Genomic DNA, 24,015 nt, shown 5'->3' with positions numbered 1-24,015 from the left:
AATTGCTGTCAGAAAGATCAGCTAATTAAGAGAAGACTACATCCATGAAAGCACTTGTATGTGAAAAATAATTCTCAAAAAATAATAATACGTGGTAAGTCTCAACTTTAGCTTCTAGAAGTACAGGAGAAGTTATTGCAACTATTCTCTTCTTTAGGGAGACAGTGATGGTAATGGCAGGATACATGGTAAAGTCTTACAATACCAAATAAACTTTCACTGTACACTACTGTTACCCATCATCAAGGTGAATAGAGGATTTGTTTTTACAAAACATGCTACCTTGGCTAAACATGACGTTTAGCATCACCATTTAAAAATGCAGCAATAGCTAAGCATCTGTATTAACTACAGTTAAGAAGGACTCACAACAGGCTGTTCCAATGAAAAACCCCAGAAGATAAATTTCTAAGCTCATCATGATTCTTACTGGAAAGTACATTCACAACTTTCCACAGTGACGTGTTCTTTTTCATTAAGCATGTCAAAGTAAGCAAAGCCATGATAAGCTGCAAGCAATTCAGATTCAAAGTTTCTATGATAACCCTATTTTCCTTTCATGGTATTTATTTTAGGACAGTTTTTACTTTATGACACTGTTTAGTATGAGAAGTATGAAGTGAAATGTTATTCTCCAAAGATGAAACTTCTTGAATCAAAGACAGATTTCTTTCTCATTGTTCTTTCACACTACTGCATAGAGTACACATATTAAAACAAACTTTCATAAATTATTCTGCTCCCTTCAATTTTGAAAAAGCCCCAGACTGAGGAGTTGTTACTGGAAGAGGTAATTCATAGGTAATTGTAATTGCACTATTTGAACATACAGTATGAAATCATAAAACCCAAGAACGGTGGTTAGATTTGAAGTCTAACATTTTTGATGAAGAGTAAAATGGATAAATGTACTGAAAACTGACTAAATAATGGTGTGCTATTGCAGTGAAACATTCATACAGAAGAACAGTCCAGGTTAACAATATCGGTTACAGATAACATTTAAAACACTTAATTTTTAAGTAGAATAAGAAGAAATATCCTTTGTGTCTCAAGAGTTAGCTTACTGAAAATGCAGGCAAAGAAATAACTTGCAAGGCACTGAAGGTGATGCAACTCAGTTAAAAAGCATCACAGAACTAAGGAGATGCTAAATTATTTTCAGATGACTCAAAAGACAAAGGAAAGATGTTTCAAATTATTCTTAAGGTGTTCCTAATGCACCTTGTTAGTATTAGAGTTGTTACACAGAAATTATATTTTTGGTGATGTCTCAAGCCATCCCATTCCTGTCTGCAGCTCCATCTATATTATAGTATGAGTAGCAGCAGCACTAGCATAGAAATCACTAATGCTTTTATTTCTGCATCACTTAAACATTTTAGTGTAGTTAGATGGCCGTTAGCAATAAGTATTTCCATTTATCACAGCACTTCCATTAGCACAGGCGCATAGCCAATACAAAGCCTCCTAAAAAGCAGAAGATAGCTGACCTGGGGCTAGGACATGACTACCAGCTTACTATCTCTGCCTTCCCAATGTTTCACCTTACCTTCCTTAGCTTATTTTTACCCGTCCTCTCTCCAGAAATGCTTCTCCTAGCAGAATGTTAAAATAGTGTAATTCCCATTAATGTCTGCCTGCTCTCCCTAAGCATTATACGTTTTTTTTCCCACCAAACTTGCTCCAACCAAAAAATCCCAACACGAAAAGCAGAGGTGGACCTAATGATGTGGGGGTTTTTGTGTGTGTGTGTGCTGAAAACCACCTATTGTACAATTTTCACCCTTGCTTTTGTTGGCAAAAGAGCCATATGATATTTCCCAAAGAACCTCTGAACATGAGTCTTTATTAAAGGAAACTATAAAGTTTGATCAGCATCTCTGCAGTATTTCAAAACTCTCTTGTCACTTCCTCATAGGTATTTTTTCAGGGTGAGCAAGGAACTGTGGACATCCACTCAAATTAGGAAAAATAAAGCCAGATAATACCTCTTTTTTTTTTTTTTCATGCATTTCTGTTACTTGGAGTACAAAAGGATCAGTTCTCCATCAAGAAGCATTACATGCGTTTCAAGTATCCTCTCAATTTCTGTTTTTTCTTTTTGCACCCATTGCTTATAAGATTAAAAACAATGAGCAATGTAAAACCTCCCTCAACTGGATATGTTTATGTTGTTTGGATACGAACAGTCTGTAAATACATAAAATAAGCAAATGCCACTGAGAGGAAAACTAGGTTTATTCTTCTAGAAGTCTATGCCCTAGTGAAATACCACTTCGCTGTCCCTTTACACAACACTGAAGTGCTCTGTTTATGATTTGTTATTTGATGCAAAGGTTTTTTTATTCTGAAATTGAAGTTTACTTCATGGGTATTTTCATGTAGTATCCTAAGGCTGGACAACCCAAAAAATCCTAAACAGACCATAAAGCTTGTAAGAAGTGTGTATAATAATGAATAATAAAAGTAATGTTAAAACCTTTCACTGATATTTTATCAGGAATAGCCTGACAGCTATTTTTCTTGTAGCTTTCTACAAGATGGTTATAAGAGAGCCGAAAAAAGGGAACAGCTGTTTTTCTTCTAAAAAATTTGTTCTGCATTCAACAATTCAACAGTTTTTTATCTGTTTTGGGGTTGGGGGGAGGGGGGAAGTTGGGATGTGTGTGTTTTTTGGCTTTTTTAAGAAGCACACAACTAATACTAAGCATCATCAACTTTCACATGCCAATATCCCTACAGCAAAAAAATATGTAGGAAGGAACTCTGCCCTATATTGTTAAATATTTAATTTCAATTGTATCTGCCATGCAGCTGCCAAATAAAGGAAGATTCTTAAATCATATTGCATTATGTAAGAGGCTTTAGTCAGAACCAAGAAAAACAGGAGGAGCTCAGCAGCCTTTCCTCCTCACAGGACAGAGTCTCCTCTGCCCAGAAATTTGATTTAAGAAGGTGAAACCAGCTGCTTAGAACCATCTACTATTCAGTTTGACCAACACAGGAGATTAATCTTTTCTGATCAGTTTCATGTGGTGAAGAACTGCCATCTGCCACTTAGTCCTCTGAACTGGGACCTTACTAAACAATTGACTTTAATTATTTCTGTGAGATACCTGCCAAACTGACATAAAATGTCACTATGAGGGTGGTGAGGCACAGGAACAGGTTGCCCAGAGCAGCTGCGGATGCCCCATCCCTGGCAGTGTCCAAGGCCAGGCTGGATGGGGCTTTGAGCAGCCTGGTCTAGTGGAAGATGTCCCTGCCCATGGCAGGGGGGTTGGAATTAGATGATCTTTAAGGTCCCTTCCAACCCAAACCATTCTATGATTCTTTAAAAATTTATTACATATCCTGTCTACCCACAATGTCCAAGGGCTGCTGAGAATAGACAGGTAAACAAAACCACTGCGCAGGCTGACATAGCAGCAACATGAGGGAGGCTAGGAGGGAAAGGGGAGAAAAAAATGAAAGAAAACAAAGAACCCATAAAACCAAAAGAGCTAACCTGCTGTTTCCAGCAAGCTCACTCAAACTACCCTGGGAGCTTCAGTAAGGGGAACAAAGCACAGCCCTTCCCTTGGGCTTTTAACATAGGACAGCATTTCAACATTCAATGCAACTAAGCCACAGTAATACTCAATTTCCATGAAGAAGAGATGCAATTCTTAAAAGAAGCTTTTTTATTGACCAGAAGTCTACCTCATCCTAAGTGTAAAAACAAGGAGTTATCTAACTCAAAGGTCTAAGAAAAATTATATATGAACTTCTTTCCACATCTCAATGCTAGGAAAAGAGGACATACAGTAAATAACTCGAGTGGTCCTGCAAGACCAGTACTTTCACATAATCTTCCAGCTTCACTTATCTAACTCTAGGAATAGAGAAGCATCACCTTCATAACAGGCTCATCAAGAGTTCAGTTTACCAAATCAGAAAGTAGAGAAAAGAAAGCCAATAGTACACTCACCAAGGGCAATGATGATCCATTTTCAAAATGCATCTTAAAAACACCCCAACAGAATTCCAATCATTACAAAAGGGGAAAAAAAAAAAAAAGTCAGAAGCACAATTACGTGTCAGATTTAAATTATTCACATACAGATTAAGAATTACCCATATGTACTATTGGTTACCTAACCTATTTAACAACATTGTCTATGTAAATTCACATAATACAATTTCCCTAAAGTAAACTGTAGGTAACTCAAAATCAAACATACTTGTTCTGTCAAGAACTTAGTGATTTAAGAAAACACAATCTATGACTTCAGCTTTAGGATTTGGTCCTCATTCTGTATAGGTTTTTCAACTATTGTTTATCCTCTGACATAGCCTTAGAAATTGGGCTATTTCAATTATTATATACTTAGTGATATAACTAAATATGTTTGCAAGTACATGGTTTGCTTTTATAGAAATACATACAGATGCACATAAAGTTTTTAAGAACTTACCTGATTTGAAAAATGCCCAAATATTTTTGCGATTAATGACTCTCCATTAATAAAACATGCACAAGAAAATCAGATATAATTGAAGCAAGGGAATATTAACAAGGTAATGACAAAATTAGGGTATTCTGCAAAATATATTAACTAATGGCATCCTGCAAATTTCACTCACATCTCATAGGATAACAGAGGTCACCCTTTTTCTCCACCCTCTTCAGACACAAGAATGTTCCTATCTTACATTGCAACCACCATCCCATACAACAAAACCGAGATCCTCTTTCTGCCTTAACTCAGTTACTCTTTCAGTGGCTCTGCTGTCTTCCTGCCTCACAATCATGTTGGAAGGTTTGATCAGCTGAAGTGTATGTGGTACAGCATGAAAGCGAAGAATAAATCAGCCTTTGAGGAAGCCTATTCTCTTAATGTTTGAAATCTAAATCACTGAGGGCAAGAGCAGAGAAACATACAGACATCCAAGCTAGCTGGAGAAAGGTCAGAGAGAACAGCTGAAAGAAAGATGAAATTAGAAAGCAATTACACTTCTGGGGAATATGAATGTGGACTTCCTTTTGTGTTAGACAAACAAAAACTTTATTTTACAGCTTCAGTTAGAAATGGGGGATGCTTGATTGTTTCTTTCTTTGAACAAAAATAACCTGCAAGTTATCCAATGAAAAATAGGATATGAAGTTTATTACCTCAGATAAGATGTAAGTGACACCATGATTAGATTGAGATGGGTAGTGATCTTTATTCAGATTCTAACAAAAGAAGCACATTTTTGTTTATCAGCTATTTTTTATTATATTCTTAAGGAAATTCTTTACTAATATTCATAATTTTTAACCATTATAAAGAATGTATAAGACCATGTAATCCATGCTGGCATCAAGAAAGCCATCAAATGAATTAGAGTAAGTTACAGACTTCCTTACAAATAAGTAAATAAAAACTAAATCTGAAAAAATTCTAAGGAAAAAAACCCCACTTATCTGCCAAAACATTAAACCTGAAAAACCTATGCATAAAAAAATAAAAGCTTCTGTGTCAAGACAAAAATTCATTAAACAGAAAATCACTTATTTAAAATATTTTCTTACTTGTCGCATACAGAACAGTGATGGCAACGATCTGGTTTTACAAGATGGCATCTGTCACAGTATCTGATTGCTAAAGAAAAAAGTTCCAAGATTAGATCTCAATGTACAGTTACACGTTTTGATTCCTGAAGTCTGCACAAAAGCAAATACCAGCAGCTCAGCCCAGCAGGACCCCCAGGAATGCATTTCAGCATGATCAGAAGTAGTTGCAAATATTGAAGCATTCTTAAAGTACTTGCAATGCTGAATCTAGCAGAGTGAACCCCAAAAGCTCAGTTTTTGCAATCTCTGCTAATTATGCTAATCAGGGTTTTTTCTTCCAAACCCCTCAGCTCTGCAGAACAACCAGTGAACCAACAAAACTCACAAAACCCTCACTAGACTGGAAAACCTTTAAAGACTGTTCAACAATATAGCTATTTTAAGCTATTATTCTAACAGATTTAATCTACTATATAAGATTATCTCTTGGATTTGCTTAGCTAGCCAGCATTCACAAATTTACAATATCAGTAGGTTAAGATTAACTCTTCGTTTGGAAGAATTTTTGGTCTTGCAACTGAACAACCAGCAAGTAAACCGATAAGTTTCTTACTGTGATCTATCTACCGATGCATGACATGCAGAGAGTGATTAATTTAATTTTTTTTCATATATAAGAAGAAGTCTATGCAGTTAAACACTGCTAAGGCCTCTGCTGTAGTTTGTTAGTACTACAAGCTATCTGTTCATGTCAGTTTGCAAACATTTAGCAAGGCATTGTCACTGCATTTTGAAATCTTAAATTGTATGCAGCAATTTACTTTCCAACAATTTTTCAACTGAGTAAATGTAGCTGCATAAAACTACATTAAAGTTAAGTTCTTGGGTCACTTTGTTATTTTATGAAGTATAAAAAGCAATTCTTCCCTACAATCCAAACCCTTGATTTTTTTAATTTTATTAGTTTAGGTAGCACATCAAGACCCTGCCTTTGATGGTCCCCTGAACACCTATTTACCTCCAGACATTGTCCGTGTATAGATAGGAAGATCCTTGGCTGCCCGTCTTAAGACTTCTTGCTGGGATTCACCTCTAGGCTCTCTCTCTAGGGACTCCTTGTCTGAGTATGATAGATGAAACTGGAATAATTTTAAAAATCAAAGATATGTTAGCAAATCTCAAGTTAAATTAAGTAGCTATAGAGATGTAAAGAGACATAAATATTCATTATATAAAGATGGATTATTAGCATCTACAAGGTATTACAGCAAATAACCTGTGTTCCTAATACCACTAATTTGTTTATGGCAACTGAAGACAAAATTAAGATTATTTCTGATTTGGTATTGATGCAATGCTGAATGCTTCCAGAAGTAGTAAGTGACACTGTTTAAGGAGAGGATCAAGAGCTTACCATTACTTTGAAAGGTCAGTTGATTTAATTCTGTAATACTAAATATTAGCTAGTGAATATAAGTGAGGTATGTCAGTCTTTAACCGAAAGAAAATACACTACTAGTAATAGCAGAAAAGATAGTTTTATTTCTCTTCTGGTGTCTGTCATCCTCCCTTTTATTCTTTGCCACTGGAGAGTTGCTGTTCTCTTCATGCAGGTCTTAGTGTGTGTTTTTACTTCAGAGATGGCTGAGAGAAGGAAGAAATGGGTGTCCTGTTTGACAGAATAACCATGGCTTAACATCTTCCTGAATAAAAGGACAATTTCTGTCACTGCCCAAAATGGCAACAATCAGAGGGTAAAAATTACTGAAAGAGATGCACGGTATAAATGAAGTAGTCCAAATTTCTTATACTCTGAAAGTCCTCTGCAACACAGCAACATAGTCAGCTTTGTCACTGTAGCTTCTAGAAACGGGCAGATACAGAAGTCTTTGGTATCTCCATCAGAGAAACAGGATACAAAATCACCTCTGAAAAGAACTTTGTATTTGGCAGGAAGAGTGCCTGTCTCTGACCTGTACTTGAAACAGAAGCCCTCTCTGTGTAGCATTTATGTCTACAGAAAGGCTAGTTATTACAATAATATTATTTTTTTTCCTAAATGAAAGTGATGCATGTAAAACTAAGAAGAAACATACGGTTAGGAGCCTATTCTCACCTCCATAGAGGAGGCACCAGTCTACCTTTCTGACAAAGTTCACAATCTTTCAGCAGAAGCTGGAGGTTCACTGTTTACTGTGAGTTTCTCAGGTCACCTTTCACTTTTTCCCCAGCAAGAACACTCTTGCCAACATCTGAATTGATTTACATTAGGATACATAGGATTTCTCACTGCAGAAACTTAGTTCAGAATACTTTTCTTCCTTAATGTTTCCTGTTTGATGTACACAGAGCTATTGCTCCATCATTTTGTATTGGTTCTCAGAGTAGTCCTAAGTCTACAAAACCTTCCTGCCTGGGAAACCCATCTTCTCTCCCACCTTCATGCAATGCCTGTATATAGCTGGTACACACAGGTATAGAAAGGCACACACTAAAGTGAAGTCCCTCAAAGTCTTTTAAAGATAAACTGCAGCCAGAACTTTAGTGCTTTTCATATGTGTAAAAAGTTGAAATAAGAGAAAAAGAAATATACAGGCTATGTGGTTTTTACCAGCTGCAGTATTCATGAAAACAAAATGCAGAATATTTATCTGGTTTTCAGTCTTCAAACCAGTATTTGCTATAGTTGGTAAGTCAGTTCAGTTAAGCTGAAAATACATCCTTTTACATTTTGAGACTTCATTCTAGAACTGAAAGCCAAGCAGTAACTTAACATTACAAAATACCCTAATTAAATTTTAAAAATACTGCTTTAGTAGATTAGGAAAAAGACATGGAACAACAAAGATATGTCACTTACTGCCAGCAACATTGTGTAAATTCAAAGAACACAGAAACACTACACATTGCTTCCTATTACCCAACTTGAATACTTTTAATATCCCATTTGAAGTTCCTCAGTAGCATTGTATGATGGCTTTGGAATCCCACTATAATTACTAAGGATTTGTCAAAATGTTTTGGAAGTCTTTTATTGGCATCAGCCCCGTGATTTGAAAACCCTTCCAATTATCTTTTTATTTTGCTCCTCTCTTCCTCGAGCTGTATTAAAGACTGCAGTGTGAAATTCAAGGAAGCTGCCAATTACTTTGAATTATTTACTTATTTCCACAATTACATATCTTATTAGTGAATGAAAACTATTCAGAAAAGAACCTGTGCACAACAGACAGTAGAAATCACAAGCTATTTATTTTGTGTTGACATGGTAGTTACATGAGCTAGAGTTATGAGTCCATGTCAAAATAAGTATTGGCTTTGTGGATATTTCAAACTTCAGAGCAGCCGTAGCATGATTCATTTTGACATCAGAGGTTGTGTAAATTTGCACCTACTGAGGATTGTGGGGTTTCTGTACAAAGACAGGATGGAAGAGGCCAAGAAGTTATGCTGGTTGTACCAAGCTGCATGGGGAGGATTTTCATCAAGGCTACTGACCGTTTTTGTTGGTTTTTTTTTTAATATTAGAAAGAACGTGAAATTAAAATTAAAAATAAACAATACTGTACTAAAAGCAATTATCTTGAGGCTACATCATGTTGAACTTGGTTTTGTACCTTAATATTCTCCAAGGCAACTGGATCCTTCTTTAACACTTCTGTACAAGCTGGACTTAAGACTTGGGGTATACATTTACTCAGATCTCTTTTCCATGCAGCTGTACTATACTAGGTCTCGTCGTGCTTAGCCATTTGTGGCTTCCCAGCATCAGCTTACCTGTTGTATGCTCATACCACAACCCCCAAGTTCCTTCATACCGAAACAGATGAGGAAGCTTTCATTCAGAGGACAATAGACAGATGCTGACAGGCAATATAAGTCTTAAACGCACAGAAATACATTTTTTCCCCCACACAAAAGTACTATATTCCCATGCAAAGATTTAAGCTGCTAGTTCAAGTAACTCATATTTTCAAGTGGAGAGGTTTTTTCTTCTTAATATCATGAATATTATCTAATTTTAAAATGCTATTAAAAAACCTTTAAAACTTTGAGAAGGTGTAATTTTTTTTTGTCTTGGTCATTACACTGTTTGCAATCTGACTTACTTCTACTAAGAAGCTGTAACTACCATCTGTATTTTTCTACACAGTGTAAAACTACATGAGATCAGAGTCTAAGTTACTCAAATACTACAAAATCCGGCATTTGATTAGTCTATTTCAGAAACAAAATTTAAGTTTATCTTACTTCTTTTGAAGGATTCATTGGTAGCGTAAAGATTGTTTTCCAATATGACCAGACGAACAGCATGAAAAATATGTGGTAAGCAACCAGGCACACAACTAAAATCAAAAAGGAACAGAATTAATACAAACAGACCAGTGATATTATAGTACTTACAAACGGATGCTGTACATATCACAAATAGTTACTCCAACAGATGTAAAATACAGAGGCTCTGCAAAAGCTTTGCAACAAAAATACTGCACTGCAACTTTACATGAGACAAATACAGACTGTGTGGGGAAACTCATGATACAGGCTACATGTATTACAAAAGTTTGAAGGGAATGGTTAATAGCCTATTAGAGTCCCATAATCATTTAGCAAGCACTCTCCCTTTATGCATTTGTTAAATACTACTTAACTGATGCATCTCTGCTTTTTAGCTTTATAAGCCATGTAGGGAGACTGCTAGCCATGCAAAAACCCCCAAACAAACAAAAAACCCACCAACACCTCCACACACACCCCGACCCACCCCCACCTGAAAGAAGTATAGCTACCTAAAGAAATACTAGAGCAAGGGGAGCCTTTGAGTGGATATGCATACAACACCTAAGCAGTAACCATAACCAGTTAATTTGTTTTGCTGGATGCTTAAGAGGGAGGACAGTAAGTAGGGTGGTTTTTAAAAACCTGCAGGTTATTTACATTCAAATGTTCATTCACCACTTTATATTCTTCACAGCCACTGATTTATTCTTAGACTTTTTTAAAATAGATGCCAATCAACATTTACCATGATGAGTAGTTTTACTAGAATATAGAAGGCAACATTAACTTTTCCAAACAGCCTGCCATGGATGGGTAGGTGTTTCCATTGAAAACCTCTTACTGTACTGAGCAATTCACCCCAGTAAATAGTGAATCCAAAACTCATATCCCCTGATTAACTTGCTCTAACGCACAAGGAAGAGTATTTCCTTGGATTTTTCTTCCTCAGCCAGGGAAGCAGCAAATAAAGGACAGCTAGGAAAGCAACAGTGAAAAATATTTTCCTGCTTATACAGATGAACTCAGATCACAGACAATTCAAGATTATAAGGAAGCTACATGGTCAAATAGTCTTTATATAACTTAATTCGCAGGATAGTCAAAGAAATCATAAAGGGAAACGTGTACTTTCACTACACAATCTGATATACTGCCCTCATATTGTTAGTCCATGTTTTTATATATGTAATGCTATGCAGTGCTAGAGAATTTTCCATAGCACATGCATGATGGTGTGTATAAATACAGGAACAGTAGCTCAGCATGTTCTTATTTTTGGTAATTTTGCCTCAAAAGTAACGCTGAATAAATGTTCCTGGTGTTGAAGTTTGTTTACTCAAAAAAGCAGCAACGCAGTAAATATTTATTCTTAGTCACTAGGCAGTTAAAAAATTAATAAACAAAAGCTAACGAAAGCTGAGGAGCAACACTGTACAAAGCTTTTGGGATGACAGGGGAAAAAAGCCATATGCCATGTCTATAAACTGAAAAAAATCTCATCAGTATAAGTGATAGAACTGGTCTCCACATCAAGCACAATACACTAAATGACCATGTTGCTATTGCAAGCATCTGGCAGGAACAGTCTACATTTTAATGAGAATATTTCTGTCAACTCTAAAAAAAGCTGATTTACTCAAACTCAAAAATCGGTACTTTTAAAACAACAGTATATTCATGGCATAAAGTGAGGGCAAGCTAGGGCAAGTTACACCAGTTCTGTACACTACGCATTTACTAATCTGCATCTATATTTTATTGTTGTAAGAATAATGGTAACTGAGATTGATAAGAAAATTCCTTTTTCATACATTAAAATAAAAAGACTACTGGAGGAAGAATTCTAGCCTAAAGACATTATCCCCTGTTTCCCCATTAAAGTCTGCACACAACTTAAGCTCTTCTTGCTTGCTCTTGCATCTGTCTTCCAACCTGGCGCAGGTCCCAACTGGTCACTTCTCCCAGGTTACCTACAAACCAGTTTCCCTGCACCACAATGGAAACCCTAGGTTCCCTAGCTGCTCCGCTGGGTCTGTGGGTGTTGAGAATCCAACATATGAACCTCAGTTCCCTTAAGACAGATAAATAAGAGCTATCCACAGCTCCTTAGGCAGAAATCCAGTTTTATACTTTTTCTGGAAAAAAAAAACCAGCCCCACCAAGCAACCAACCAACCAACCAACCAACCAACCAACCACTGTATCCCTTGCTTGAAGGCAACCCATTTACAAATAGCTAGCGTAGCTAGAGTTGTCTGGAAGTTTGCAGCAACCTGTAGTAGGGCTGAGCCCCATTTGCTCAGTTTTCATCCCTGAAAACACTTAGGGCAGAAGTACAGGCAGGGTAAAATTCTCCTGACTGGCTGAAGCTCACCAAGGTTTGAGCAGCTAAAAATAAGGAAATTTACAGTTCCCCAATGAATTTTTCTGATCTCTCCCACACACTATGGAGCAGCAAGAAACTAGAATTATTTCTAAGCCTGCAGGTGATGAAGTTTGCAGATAAACTTATGCACTCATAAGGGGGAAGAGATCACTGAACTGAAAAAAGTTTTTCAAGCAAGTATTTCTTAATTGGCAACTACTTTTTCTAAGTGAGGGAGTCGTAAATGACTTAATAAAACCTGATGGAATTACACAAGTATAAAAAAGCATAGTTTGCCTCCTAACCCCCAACCCCTTCCCTCCAAAAGCTCCACAGCCTCACACTTCACATTTCCATGTTGTGCTGTAGTATTAAAATATTATCTGCAAAAGCAATCTAAACATGCTACAGTCTTGGGGTAGAAGCTCTCATAACAGCTAATCAGGTAGTTTTATTATTTTTGAAAAGGTTAGGTATCTGAAGGATTCTTCTGTTTCTTCAAAGATGCTGGTTAAAAAGAAACTGCAGAAAAAATTCACCTCCCAGTTAAGTTTGTGCAGAGTGCAACATGCACCTTGCTCACCTTTAGAAGTCCTGGTTTTACAAGAGTTTTCCTTGTTATGAAGAAAAATTTTTAAAACCAGAATATAAGGATTATTTTAATTGACACTTCAGAAAGCCAGTAAGAAGAGTACAAAGTTCTAATTTTTCTCATCTTTATTTGGAATGGTGAAAGCAATATTCAGGAACAGCAGGATAATAAAAGGAGCTGAGGAACACAAAATATACACTTATTTAAAACAGGTTAGGTCTGTATCTCAGTTCTACCAGTAAGCTACTATATTGCCCTGATATATAAATCCCACTTATAAACAGCTAATAAAAATCTTACCTTTTTCTCCAATATTTGCCATTGTCACTGAAAAATGAGAAAAAAGGAAAGCATAAAAATGATGTTTAAATAGCAAATGACATAACTGAATATCTTGAACTTTTGTTTTTCAACCAAAGACAGAAGGCCACACCATCAAGCTTTTATGCTGTGTACATTCATCACAAAAATAGGTAGACAATACCAATTGCTTACAAGGTATTTTAGCTCCCATTCCCAGGCTTGGTTCCTGAGAACTAGCACCTTCATCTATCTAATGCTGCCCAAGCTTAGCCCCAAGAAAAGCCACCTCTGAAGAACAGTAACTTCTTTAACTGAGGTTGTACAGGTTTTACTGTTCATTCTGTTCTTGAGGTGGAGGTGTCAGACTCCAGAACTGGTTTTGACAGCAGTACTTTTTGATACTTTAGATCGCTAAGGCATAAAAATTGAAAGTAGACAAAAGCTGCATTTCCTTTAAGAAACTGCCTACAGATTACAGGATTCAGGGATAGTAAGAGAGTAAGAAAGATGCAAATATGTCAGACATGGAGTACACTGGTATCATGTATCAGTCACTGCATTTATGAAAAATAATGAATCTTTTTCTTACACCTATATTCCACTCTTGGTTACATTATTTAAAAAAGAACTAACCACCCCACAACAGATATCTCTGAAAGATCAGAAACTCCAAAGCGATCAAAACCTCATGGTGCTCTTCCCTTTCCACCCAAACCACTCCACCACACATTTATCCATCCCAATTAAGAGGCCTAAAACCCGTAATATACTGGCACCTACAGCTGTGAGCGAGAGAGAGTACCTATATGGATCTCTCATCCACTCTTGCTTTCCTAATAAAAATGGCTGCACAAGGCTGGTCTTCAAACAGCGGCCACAAGGCAACTCCTACTGAAAGGCCAAGCAGCCACGCCATCCTACTTTGATGTATTAAACTTAGGCCTTGTTGATAGAGTGAAAGTCACTAATGAGATCGAGCACAGTCCCAGAATGTACTGTGGGGCCAGCGCTGCTCAACACCTTAACTAATGCTCTGGAAGAGCAAACACTCATCAAGCTTATAGGTGACACCACCCAGGGGACACCAGCTGAAATGCTTGTGTGCAGGACTGCCATCCAGATGGACCCAGACAGGCTGGAGGAGTGGGCCAGCAGGACCCTTACAAAATTCAGCGAGGGCAAAGGCCAAATCCTGCACCTGTAAAGCAACAACCGCCTGCAACGATACAGCCTGGGCACTGCTGGGTGGAGCAGCTCCGTGGAAGAGGACGTGGGGGTGCTGGTGGGCAGCACCTGGGCAGCTGAGAGGGCCACCAGCCTCCTGGGCTGCATTAGCAGAGGCACAGCCTGGGAAGGGAAGGGCTTATCCCCCTCGACGCAGCATTCATTAGACCACAACCAGAACATCGTGGGGCTTTGGGCCCCCCAGTACAACATAAGTCCTGGGGAAAGCAACCAAGCTGGTAGGGACCAGATCACTCATCCTCTAAGCAGAGGCTGCATGGCCAGGGCTTGTTCAGCCTGCATAAGACATAACTTTGGGAGGACCTAACAGGACCTCCAGGGAGGCATCAAGGAGGTCGAGACAGTTGGGTTCTTCATAATGGCACAGGGTGGAAGGACAAGAGCCAGCATGTATAAGTTGAAACAAGAGGATCAGATTTGATACAAGGGAAAACTTTTCCACCATGAGAACAGTCCACCGGTGGAGCAAGCTGCCCAGCCATGTTGTACAGGCTCCATCTCTGGAGCTTTTCAAGCCACAGCCAGACAAAACCCTGAACAACCTGGTCTGACCTCACATCTAACCCTGCTTTGATTAGGAGGTGGGACTAGATGAGCTAAGGTCCTCTCAAATACAAATGAATTATTCCACAACTATAATCCTAAAATAGGTCTAGTAAAATGGAGATCTGACTATAGCTCTAGCAAAAAGACCATCTACCTTACCTGAGGGAAGATGGTAAATAACTGTGTTTAGAAAGATCTTTACAAAAACCAGAAAGACGCCACAGAAGTTGCATAAACCACTGTAAAGAAAACTCTATTCTGCCCTCAGTTTTCTAGTTCAGCTAAGAGAAATCTTTAGAACTTGGTAAGCTGAATATCCATCTAGACAACTGCAGGAGAGAAGCTGATGGAACATGTATATACATTTGACTCAGAGAAGCAGAAATGCTGCAGTACAATAATGCACAAGAACTGTAAAATTGTAGGTAAACAGTCATTCACCAGAAAAAAAAGAAGACATCTTGAGAGCTGATATGTAATCTAAAAGTGCTGGAGCTCTCAGATTAGGACAAACTAGCCACTACTCAAAATTCTGATTTTCTTCCTCCTTGTATGGTCAGCAAGGTGTGCAGAAATTTTGCCAGTCATCTTGGAGTAACTACTCTCTGCTAATTACAAACCCATAGCCAAGCATACACTGCAGAATCACCAATTTCAAACTAAAATCTACCTAACCAACCTTTCACAACATTTTGGGGTATTTTTCTCTCCAAACACGGGAATGGCATAGAACATTGCTGTGAAAGCAGCTGCCATATTTCTTCCCTCTTAACGCTGGATAAAATTTCTTAATTAACGTGCTTGAGACTTTTAACTTTTCCACATGTCTGTAAGTGGACCAACACAACTAATAAATCCATGATTTAATAACTTCTAACTGACTGCAAGCCTACAGCTTTTCAAATCTTCTGTTCACCTCTGAGACAAATGCACTCTTTGGCATCTGCACCTGCATGGTGGACTGTCTTTTCAGCTTTTGCGGCGTCTAGCTTGGAAGCAAAGTGCTCCTGACAGTCAGGAGCTGCGGACCATGAAGGCTAAAACGCAAATGCCCAAAGATGTCCAGTTAATCCCAGCAGAGTGAGAACTAGGGTTTTTTGATACATCTTGTTGTCATTTTAATCTCTTTTACCACCTGAATATAACTTAGAGTTATTTCATAAGCTCCTGAGTTGCAACTGCTGTAAGACACCGAAGTAGAAGAGGCAAGGCTGAACAGAGATGTCAAGTATCTTCGATCTTATCATCTTTTTTTCTCCACATTTACTGCAGCTGGTGTTTACAAGGAGACTGGCTGCACTGGTGACACAGGGGAACATCCAAGATATCCAACAACCTGCAGCTTTTCACAAAGTGAAGTACTACTCCTCCTGCTTGTGCCTTTTAAATCACCTTTGATGAAGGCTCCATGAAGGAGGTATAATGTGTGGGAAACTATTGGACAGACATCTGCAATAACACAGGACCAGGGAGGAAATAAAGGGGTTTTTTTGGTTCATTTCGTTTGGTTTTGTTTTCTGTTTGTTTCTTTGTTTTTTTTCACAATTGTAGCAGAATTGACCAGCAGAAAACAAAATACGAAAAAGCAAACAAACAAAAACCCTCTTATAAATCATACTATCTCTTAAATTTCTCTTAAAAATTAAACTTTCTCTATTTATAGAATGACCATGATACAAAGACATTTTAGGATAACCACCAGATGCTTATAATTCTAAAATCACACTATTTAAGTGCATGGAAAATAACTTTCTAACATAAAAAAAAAAAAACAACCTCCTTTAATTTTGGATTTGATCAAAGAAACGTTTCCCCACTTTCTGAACAGCGCGTGATGTATTTATTTAAAACAAATTTTACATTTTTCAGTAGATTCAGTGATACAGCTTAGCTATATTATTCAATAGTATTTGATGATATAGTCTACTGTGAATCATTTATACCAGTCTTCCTGGCAGTTTTCTCATTTCTCTTCCAAGGGGTTATATTCACTGCTGGTAGTGCACAGAAAAGTAGGTCAGACTGTGCATCCTGTCATTAATAAATATCAGCTTACACGCTGCAAATTCACTTACTGGTAGTCCAATAGCATACAAATAAGAGTAAAAAGCATTTATGTCTATAATGACTAAAATAAACACCAAGGACACACCAATCCCAACTGTTAAGCAATTTCTATGATCAGGGAGAAAACAAGGTAAAACTGATTGAGAGAGGAATGGAATGATACTCCCATACATTTAGAGACGGAGATAATTATAAAACCATGACCTGTCTTCAAGAAATCATTAAAAAGTTACAGTTCTGTTTGCCTGAGCTACTGCAGGGACCAATTTCATTAAGAATCAGCCTTCCACTGCTAAAGCATCAGGATGCCATTTACAGTTATAGCCACTAGCAGACTATCACATAATTAGAGCCTCTCTGTTTCATCACACAGCTTGCAGACGGTGCTCATCAGAATCAGGGATCAGGCTGGGACATATGCGGGACTTCAGCCAATGTAGGTGCCAATTTCCTGAGCCAGAAACATCATTCCCTGCTTGCCCTGAGCTGCAGGCAGCCAGAATCAGGAACAGCACATTCAGTAGTCAATGCTGCTAAACTGCCTGCGCTTGCAAAAAACAACAGTGACTGAGGTCAGAAAGTTGTGTTACAAAAGACAGGAAAAAATCCAGGATGGAAAGGACACCCAGAGAAGCTTGGGGGATTCATCCCACACTTGCTGGTAGTCTTCCTCACTGGGAGACAACCAATGCAGCACTAGGAATGCTGCCTTGGCAAGCAAAGAGGCACCACAATATCTCAAAACTGCCTGCTACCACTCCATCACCAAATCAGTTTGCCAAGAGGAGCTACATTGCTAGGCACCTTGCACTGGGCCAGACCTTAATTCAGTGACAGAAATGGATTTCCCACTTCTTTAACTATGGCTAATTTTCTCTAGAAATCTTTATTCTCACTCACCCATGGAAAAAATTAAGTAGGCATCTGTCTCCATGTAGCTACAGACGTGGTAAGACACATTGCTACCAAAAAAACCCAAAGATTCTGGAAGATAAAAATTCATGTAAAGAATTTGCATTCGTTTTCTAATATTAAATTTTGCTTGACTTTTAAACCCAAAATCAAAGTTCCTGAACAGTAAATGTAATGGTTAGATTTGGGGGCGGGGGGGGGGGGGGGGGGGGGGGGGGGGGGTAAATAAAAAAATTAAAAAAAAAAAAGAGAGAGAGAAAAAAGACTAGAGAAACGTTTTTTTTTTAAAAGCAGCTTTGATGGAAGTGAATATAAAAATTCTTGCTTCCATATTTTATGCACATTTTTTAAATACTTAAAACTTTGGAATGGGAACATAAGATACATCTGATTCAGAGACTCTGCAGCCACATCCATAAATAGCTGTTTCTCTCAAACTTTTACACAGTTTAATATCTTGGACCTGATTCACAAAACTAAGAGTGTATTTTATCTTTATAGCATATGTGAAGCTGTAAGCCACTGATCTATAGATGCCATTTAACTCAGCTCTCTACACATACAAATGTTTTACAGTTATAACTGTTCTATTGTTGTCTGCAGTATCAGTGCTTGCAATAAACACCACCGAGACTTTGCCACCAGTGCTTCGCTTCAGAACAAAAGTAACAGAAGTATTTCTTGGAGATTTAAGGTTGGCCTAAGTAGTCATCAATAACCCATACATTTGGATTTGACAATATTTGTGAATGTTTCAGTAAATTCATTTTAACCCTGTGCCCATCAAACTACGTTACTGCCCACCTACTGAGCAGCAAGCTGCTATTTGGTACCTTTCAAGTTAAGCACACAAACCCACTCCTTTTGATTTGACTATGACTAAGAATTGAATAGTTCTTCTTTACAAACTTCCCGTTTACTTTGTAAGTCACAAGGACTAACTGCAGAGCAGACTACTTCTAGAGAAGCTGTATAACCAGATACTTTTTAGCAGACAGAGTACACCCTGACAAGAACATCTATTCTAGTCACTATGTATCAAGCAGTGTTTTAAATCTTTAACTGAAAACACAATCATATATAGTAAGTAATTGTATCTTCCTAACAGACCTTATGTTTTCAACTTAAAGCCATGGTTTAAATTTCAAGGCACAAAACCTATAGGTAGTACACTTGGCACTACACAGAGAGATAATCAGTCATACTTAACACAGGCTTCAATTCAATTTCAGAAGTGGAGAATGGCAGCCGCCTCTGAAAGTCTGAGAAAGAAATCAAATGAAATTTGGGAAACGCACAGGAGTACTGCTGGCTCAAATTCAGAAGCCAATTTTACTTCAGCAGTCAGTTTTGAAACTTTTCATAAAGTAACCAGGGATCTCAGAAAAGGAAAAAACATAGGGTTTGCAAAATACTGTATAAAAATACAAATTTGCTTTGACCAAAGTCCATTGCTGCCTTAGCAGCCAATTTAAAGACAGGGTATTTAACTGGTATTTGACAACAGCCAACTGCAATATTATATTTGGCTATAGAAATATAAGTACATTGTAAAAAACGTAGGTGATTACAAGACATGATCAGCAAGTACCATAAATCCTTTGATCCATTTGGAGAACATACTGAGCAAAGAGCTCAAATCCAAAATCCAGCTGACCTAATCTTGGGCCTCATCTTTTTTTATTTTTTTCTCCCTCTCTTTTTTTTTTTCCTCTATCAGCTTCTATCTTCATATTTTCTCCCATTTCTGATCCTCTGATGATACTGTGCCATGCCTACAGGGCATGCATTAATTCTGCCTCTGCACTGTGATGAATTAAGCAGCTTTTTATCCTGCTTTAATTCCATTCCACTGATGTTACACAGACTCAAAAACTCAATTCAGCATTAATCAATCTGATCCTCCAGCAAAAATCTTCCATGACTATTAACATCTTTAGCAGCTGGATGTCATTCCATGTTTTTCTGTTCCATAATGAAGGTAGCTGTGGACAGATCCTCAAAAACAAATATGTGGTTTATAAGCTCTCCAGACTGTACTGTGAATGTCTTGTCACCCTCTTCAACTGTGCTGAAGTCACTAACTCTTTCCCAAATCAGGCACATCACTCACCAGGTGGCAATGGTTCCTCCCTTTCCCTCCACTGAAGTATTTCAGAAAATGCTTATTGCTCGTTTCTATGTTCCACAGGAAATTTATTTTCCTTCTTCAAAATTATAAACTCAAGCTATATTTTCAGACAGGATTCCCTGAGCAAAACCTTAAAATTAAAATCAGTGACATGTAATTATGGATCAAAACTGAACATATACAACTAATTCCTATTTATTGGATAACCCTTTCATCAGCCCAGTTGGTATTTTCACTAAAAACATCTGTCACAGCACTGTCAAATTTTCACGCTTTCCTTCTTACATGCAATTCCAAATCACAAACTGGCAGGAAAATAAAACAAACAGAACAAAACCCCCAAAAGGATCTCAACATCCAAGTTCATCAAGAACAGTTCTGACAAACAACTGTCAGAAACTGCAAATTACTACTGATTCTGCCTTTCCCAAAGCATGGAGTGGGTAGCTACTCCAAGTCCATTACAGTTCTACTAACCGGAGTTAGAGACACCCAAGAAGGAAGACGTAAGAATAATTATTTTCTTTGCATATAGTTTACTGAATTAAATTCATATTTTCTGAGTACAGACATGTGGATGCCAAAGGAAAGAATTCCATTTGCACTTCAGGTTACTGTTGTTCCATATATCCTAGGTCAAAATTTGAATAGCTTCAGCTGTCAAAGTTCAATGTACTCACTGTACATTGCCTGTATTTCCTCATCTTTTTTAGAGGAAGAACAATAAATCTGTAACCCTCAGGTTTTGATAAACACATTAAAGATTAACACTTAAAGGCCCATTAATTTTAAACACAGAGGAAGTTATTTGGGTGAAAAAGACAATTACTACTGCCAGACAGGGGTTGTGAGATGACAGCACCATCAAAATCAAGATAATGGAACTAAATTAGAGAGAAGCAATTTGTAGTCAGGTGTTTTAAAACCAATTCATTTACACATTTAACTCCAGTATTCTACAACCAGCAGGAAGAAAGCTGCTTGCTAGTGTTCAATAACTTTCTCTTTTTCCTTAAAAGGTTAAAGCAGCACAAGCACTTAACCGAATCCACTAATAAGAGACAGAACTCTAGACATAGTAACACTACAGTTAAAGTCTGTGAATTCCTTTTTCTGTTTCTAAAACCTTTTTGTTTCTAAAATGCTGCTCAGTATTGTAACTACTCGGCGGCTTTAGGGAAGAAAGGAAACACCTTAGTACTTTTTCTTCCCTTCTAAAAAAAGATACAATGTCTCTCCTACAACACTCAGTTGAAATTGCAGAAAATATTCAAAATACTACATTTGAAACACTTTCTCATTACTAAAAGCTCAAATAGACCACCTGCGTTATAACTCTGTGGAGTCCCACTGCACAATGGTTAACGCTGTTTCCTGTACGTTGTCGTTAGCGTCAATGGTAGTAGATGCAGTAAAATAAGCAGCTATATACGTCCTCTTTAGCAGGCAGTGCTGCAGGAATAAAAGATGCACTGAGCAGACAGGCTGGCTTCAAAGCACTGAAATGCTTACAGTCTATTCCTGCCGTTGGCTTTCGTTCTCAGAGTTGTTAGCTATTCCTTCTGTTGTTTACACTAAATATTCATTAGTAAGACAAGACGTAATTTTATTTTATCTTAATATGCCAAAACCAAGGGAAAACATCCAGATATAAATAAAAGATGGAATTAGTGGAATTTGCGGACAACTGCTAAGCTGAATTCAAAAACTGGTGAGCCAGGCAGAATGGGGAAGGGGGGTGGGATGAAACAAACAAACAAAGAAACAAACCAAAAAATCACCTATGTCCATAGAAAGGAATTAACTAAAAGATGTTTTAGCAGAGCCCCAGGATTCCTTCTTCCTCCCCTCCCATTACAGGCCTTTTGCTTTGAGCAGTTCTCAAGGAATTACAGCACCACAGTTTATACTTTGAAGCTGGTTTCAAGCATGCCATTTCCTTAAGAGGTACTCACTCAAGCATGCCATTTCCTTAAGAGGTACTCACTTTCAGGTAAGCTAAAACTCAGAATTCTGTTATACAGAATCACACAGAAGAAATAATACAGTAGATCATTCAAACAGTAGTGCCCAAATCAAGCCTATTGTACTGTGTAAGCATCACAGCGCCGTGTACGTTAGGACAGATGTTAACTATAGGGTCACTTTGACCCGGAACATCCTTGCCCTCCTCATGTCAGCTCACAGCTCCCCTTTCCAGGCTTGCTTTGTCAGTTTTTCCCACCACCTTCCAGACAACTCACTTGCTTGTGCTGGAAGTAGACACTTTAGTCCTCTTCTCATGAAGGCACAGCAACTCAAGACCCAGCTTCTAGTTGAAAAGCAGCATTTAAAACTAACAGATCTGATTGCTGTTAGTGAAAAGAAGACATAAAAAGCCAACCTCCAATATAGAAACCACATCAAGTCTTCACAGCTCCCTCCAAAACAGAGGTGCTAGGCCTGGCAATCATTTTTTGCTTAATGTCTCAACTGCTCAGCCAAGCATCTGTGAGACAGAAATTTGATCACAGCCTTCTGTTAAAAAAACCCAACAAACAGTAGTCCAAAATTAGGTACCAGACTGCTGAGATTTTCGACACGAATAGCTGAAGTCTGGCCAAGTTATATTGGCACATAAATGCACTCAGCTTGACTTGGGTATTTTCCCCTCACCGCTGTTCCTTAAACAGATGCTAAATGACCAGTAGCCACAAAGAACCTCACCTACAGTAGAAGGGAAAGGGGAAACAACAGCTAACTCGTATTCCTTTGTGCCATTATTATAATACTGTTCATGAAACATCAGTACGCTGTGCATCAGTCTCTAAAATTCAAAGATTAAATTGTTTTTCTACCAGCTATATACCGCAACTGAACCTAAAATTAATTCCAGCGAGCCTAGTGAGCTGGTCATTTAATAGCTCCTTCTGGCTCAACAGCTCAAGTTCACAGAAACACTCAGATCACAACCCATCTCCAGCACGTGATTCATTATTTGCCCGACACCGAGGACCCGCCAAGGTGCACAGTCAGGATGACTTCTGAATGAACGGCAGGCCGCTGATGCCAAGGGAGGACCACAAAGTTCTGGCAGCCGGGCATTTTCCAGAGGACTGAAGAGCGGCACGGGGAGAGACGAGGATTTCGTGTTACCTGTTCTGGCTTCCACACCAGCTGGCAGAGCACCCTGCGTGTCTGTATGTACATACGTGTATGCGTGTGTGCCGTCACCCAGGGGAGGAAAGCCAAGGGGCGGCTAACTTCGCTCACGCCGACCTGCACCGGGAGCCCCTGCCCGGGATGGGATGGGACGGGACGGCGCACGCGCCGCGGAGGAAAACTCCCGCGCGAGAGCCCCTGTGCGCGCGGCTGCCTCCTCGCGTGGGGCTGGGGACCACGCGCGGCCGAGCGGCGGAGGGACAAGGCGGTGAGGAGGCCCAGCGTGACCCCGGCCACCTGCGGCCGACTGGGACGCGGGTCCCTCCGCCAGCCTCCAGCCCAGCCTCGGCCGGCAGCGTGAGGCGGCGCAGCCGCGGACCCCGGCCCCGGCCCCAGCCCCAGCCCGGCCCGCGGGCGTGGCGGCCCCGGGCCAACTAACAACAGTAACCGCCGCCCCGCGGCCCCGTCCCGGCAGGAGCCCGGCTGCGCTCCGCCAGCAGGTGCAGGGGCGGCGGCGGCGCCCACCCCCGTCCCGCCGGAGCCCGCCGCGCCCCCCCGCCCGCCGCGGCGGCACTCACGCAGGCAGAGCTGGGTGACATAAGCGTAGTAGGACCAGCAGAGGATGCTGGAGATGAAGAGCACCGGCACCCAGTAGAGCAGCCGCTGGCAGCGCCGCCGCACGCCGCCCCAGTCGCCCGCCGCCCCGGCTGGCGGCGGCGCCGCCGCCATCTTCCCGCACCGCATCCCGGCCGCTCGCTCCGGGTGCCCGGGCTCCGGCCGCGCACCCCGCCGGAGCCCGCCCCGGTCCCTCCCTCCCGCGCTGACAGGGCTCTCCGGCAGGGCCGCTCCTCCCACCGCCCGCCCGCCCGCCGCTCCCCCCGGGCAGGGCAG

At 39.5% G+C, this 24,015-nt stretch overlaps 1 protein-coding gene across 2 annotated transcripts in view; it reads right to left on the bottom strand.

The window, feature by feature from the left end:
• The window catches only part of ZDHHC2 (zinc finger DHHC-type palmitoyltransferase 2), a 43,930-nt gene extending 20,010 nt beyond the window's left edge, over window positions 1-23,920 (bottom strand). Inside the window, exons 1-6 of one of the 2 annotated variants that reach the window (XM_040596426.1) lie at window positions 23,703-23,920; window positions 13,080-13,106; window positions 9,794-9,888; window positions 6,561-6,681; window positions 5,561-5,630; window positions 3,974-4,006 (exon numbers count right to left, since the gene is read on the bottom strand). In XM_040596426.1, the coding sequence (XP_040452360.1) occupies window positions 3,974-4,006; window positions 5,561-5,630; window positions 6,561-6,681; window positions 9,794-9,888; window positions 13,080-13,106; window positions 23,703-23,868 (512 nt within the window). In that variant the 5' untranslated portion in view covers window positions 23,869-23,920. The remainder of the gene's footprint in view (window positions 1-3,973; window positions 4,007-5,560; window positions 5,631-6,560; window positions 6,682-9,793; window positions 9,889-13,079; window positions 13,107-23,702) is intronic. The other variant, XM_040596435.1, reaches the window with a different exon arrangement.
• Window positions 23,921-24,015: the final 95 nt, after the last annotated feature.

Source organism: Falco naumanni, chromosome 1 (genome assembly GCF_017639655.2).
Source record: "Falco naumanni isolate bFalNau1 chromosome 1, bFalNau1.pat, whole genome shotgun sequence".
Classification (NCBI taxonomy): domain Eukaryota; kingdom Metazoa; phylum Chordata; class Aves; order Falconiformes; family Falconidae; genus Falco; species Falco naumanni.
The sequence above is the reverse complement of the archived record's forward strand: the minus strand, read 5'-3'. Positions and strand labels throughout refer to the sequence as shown.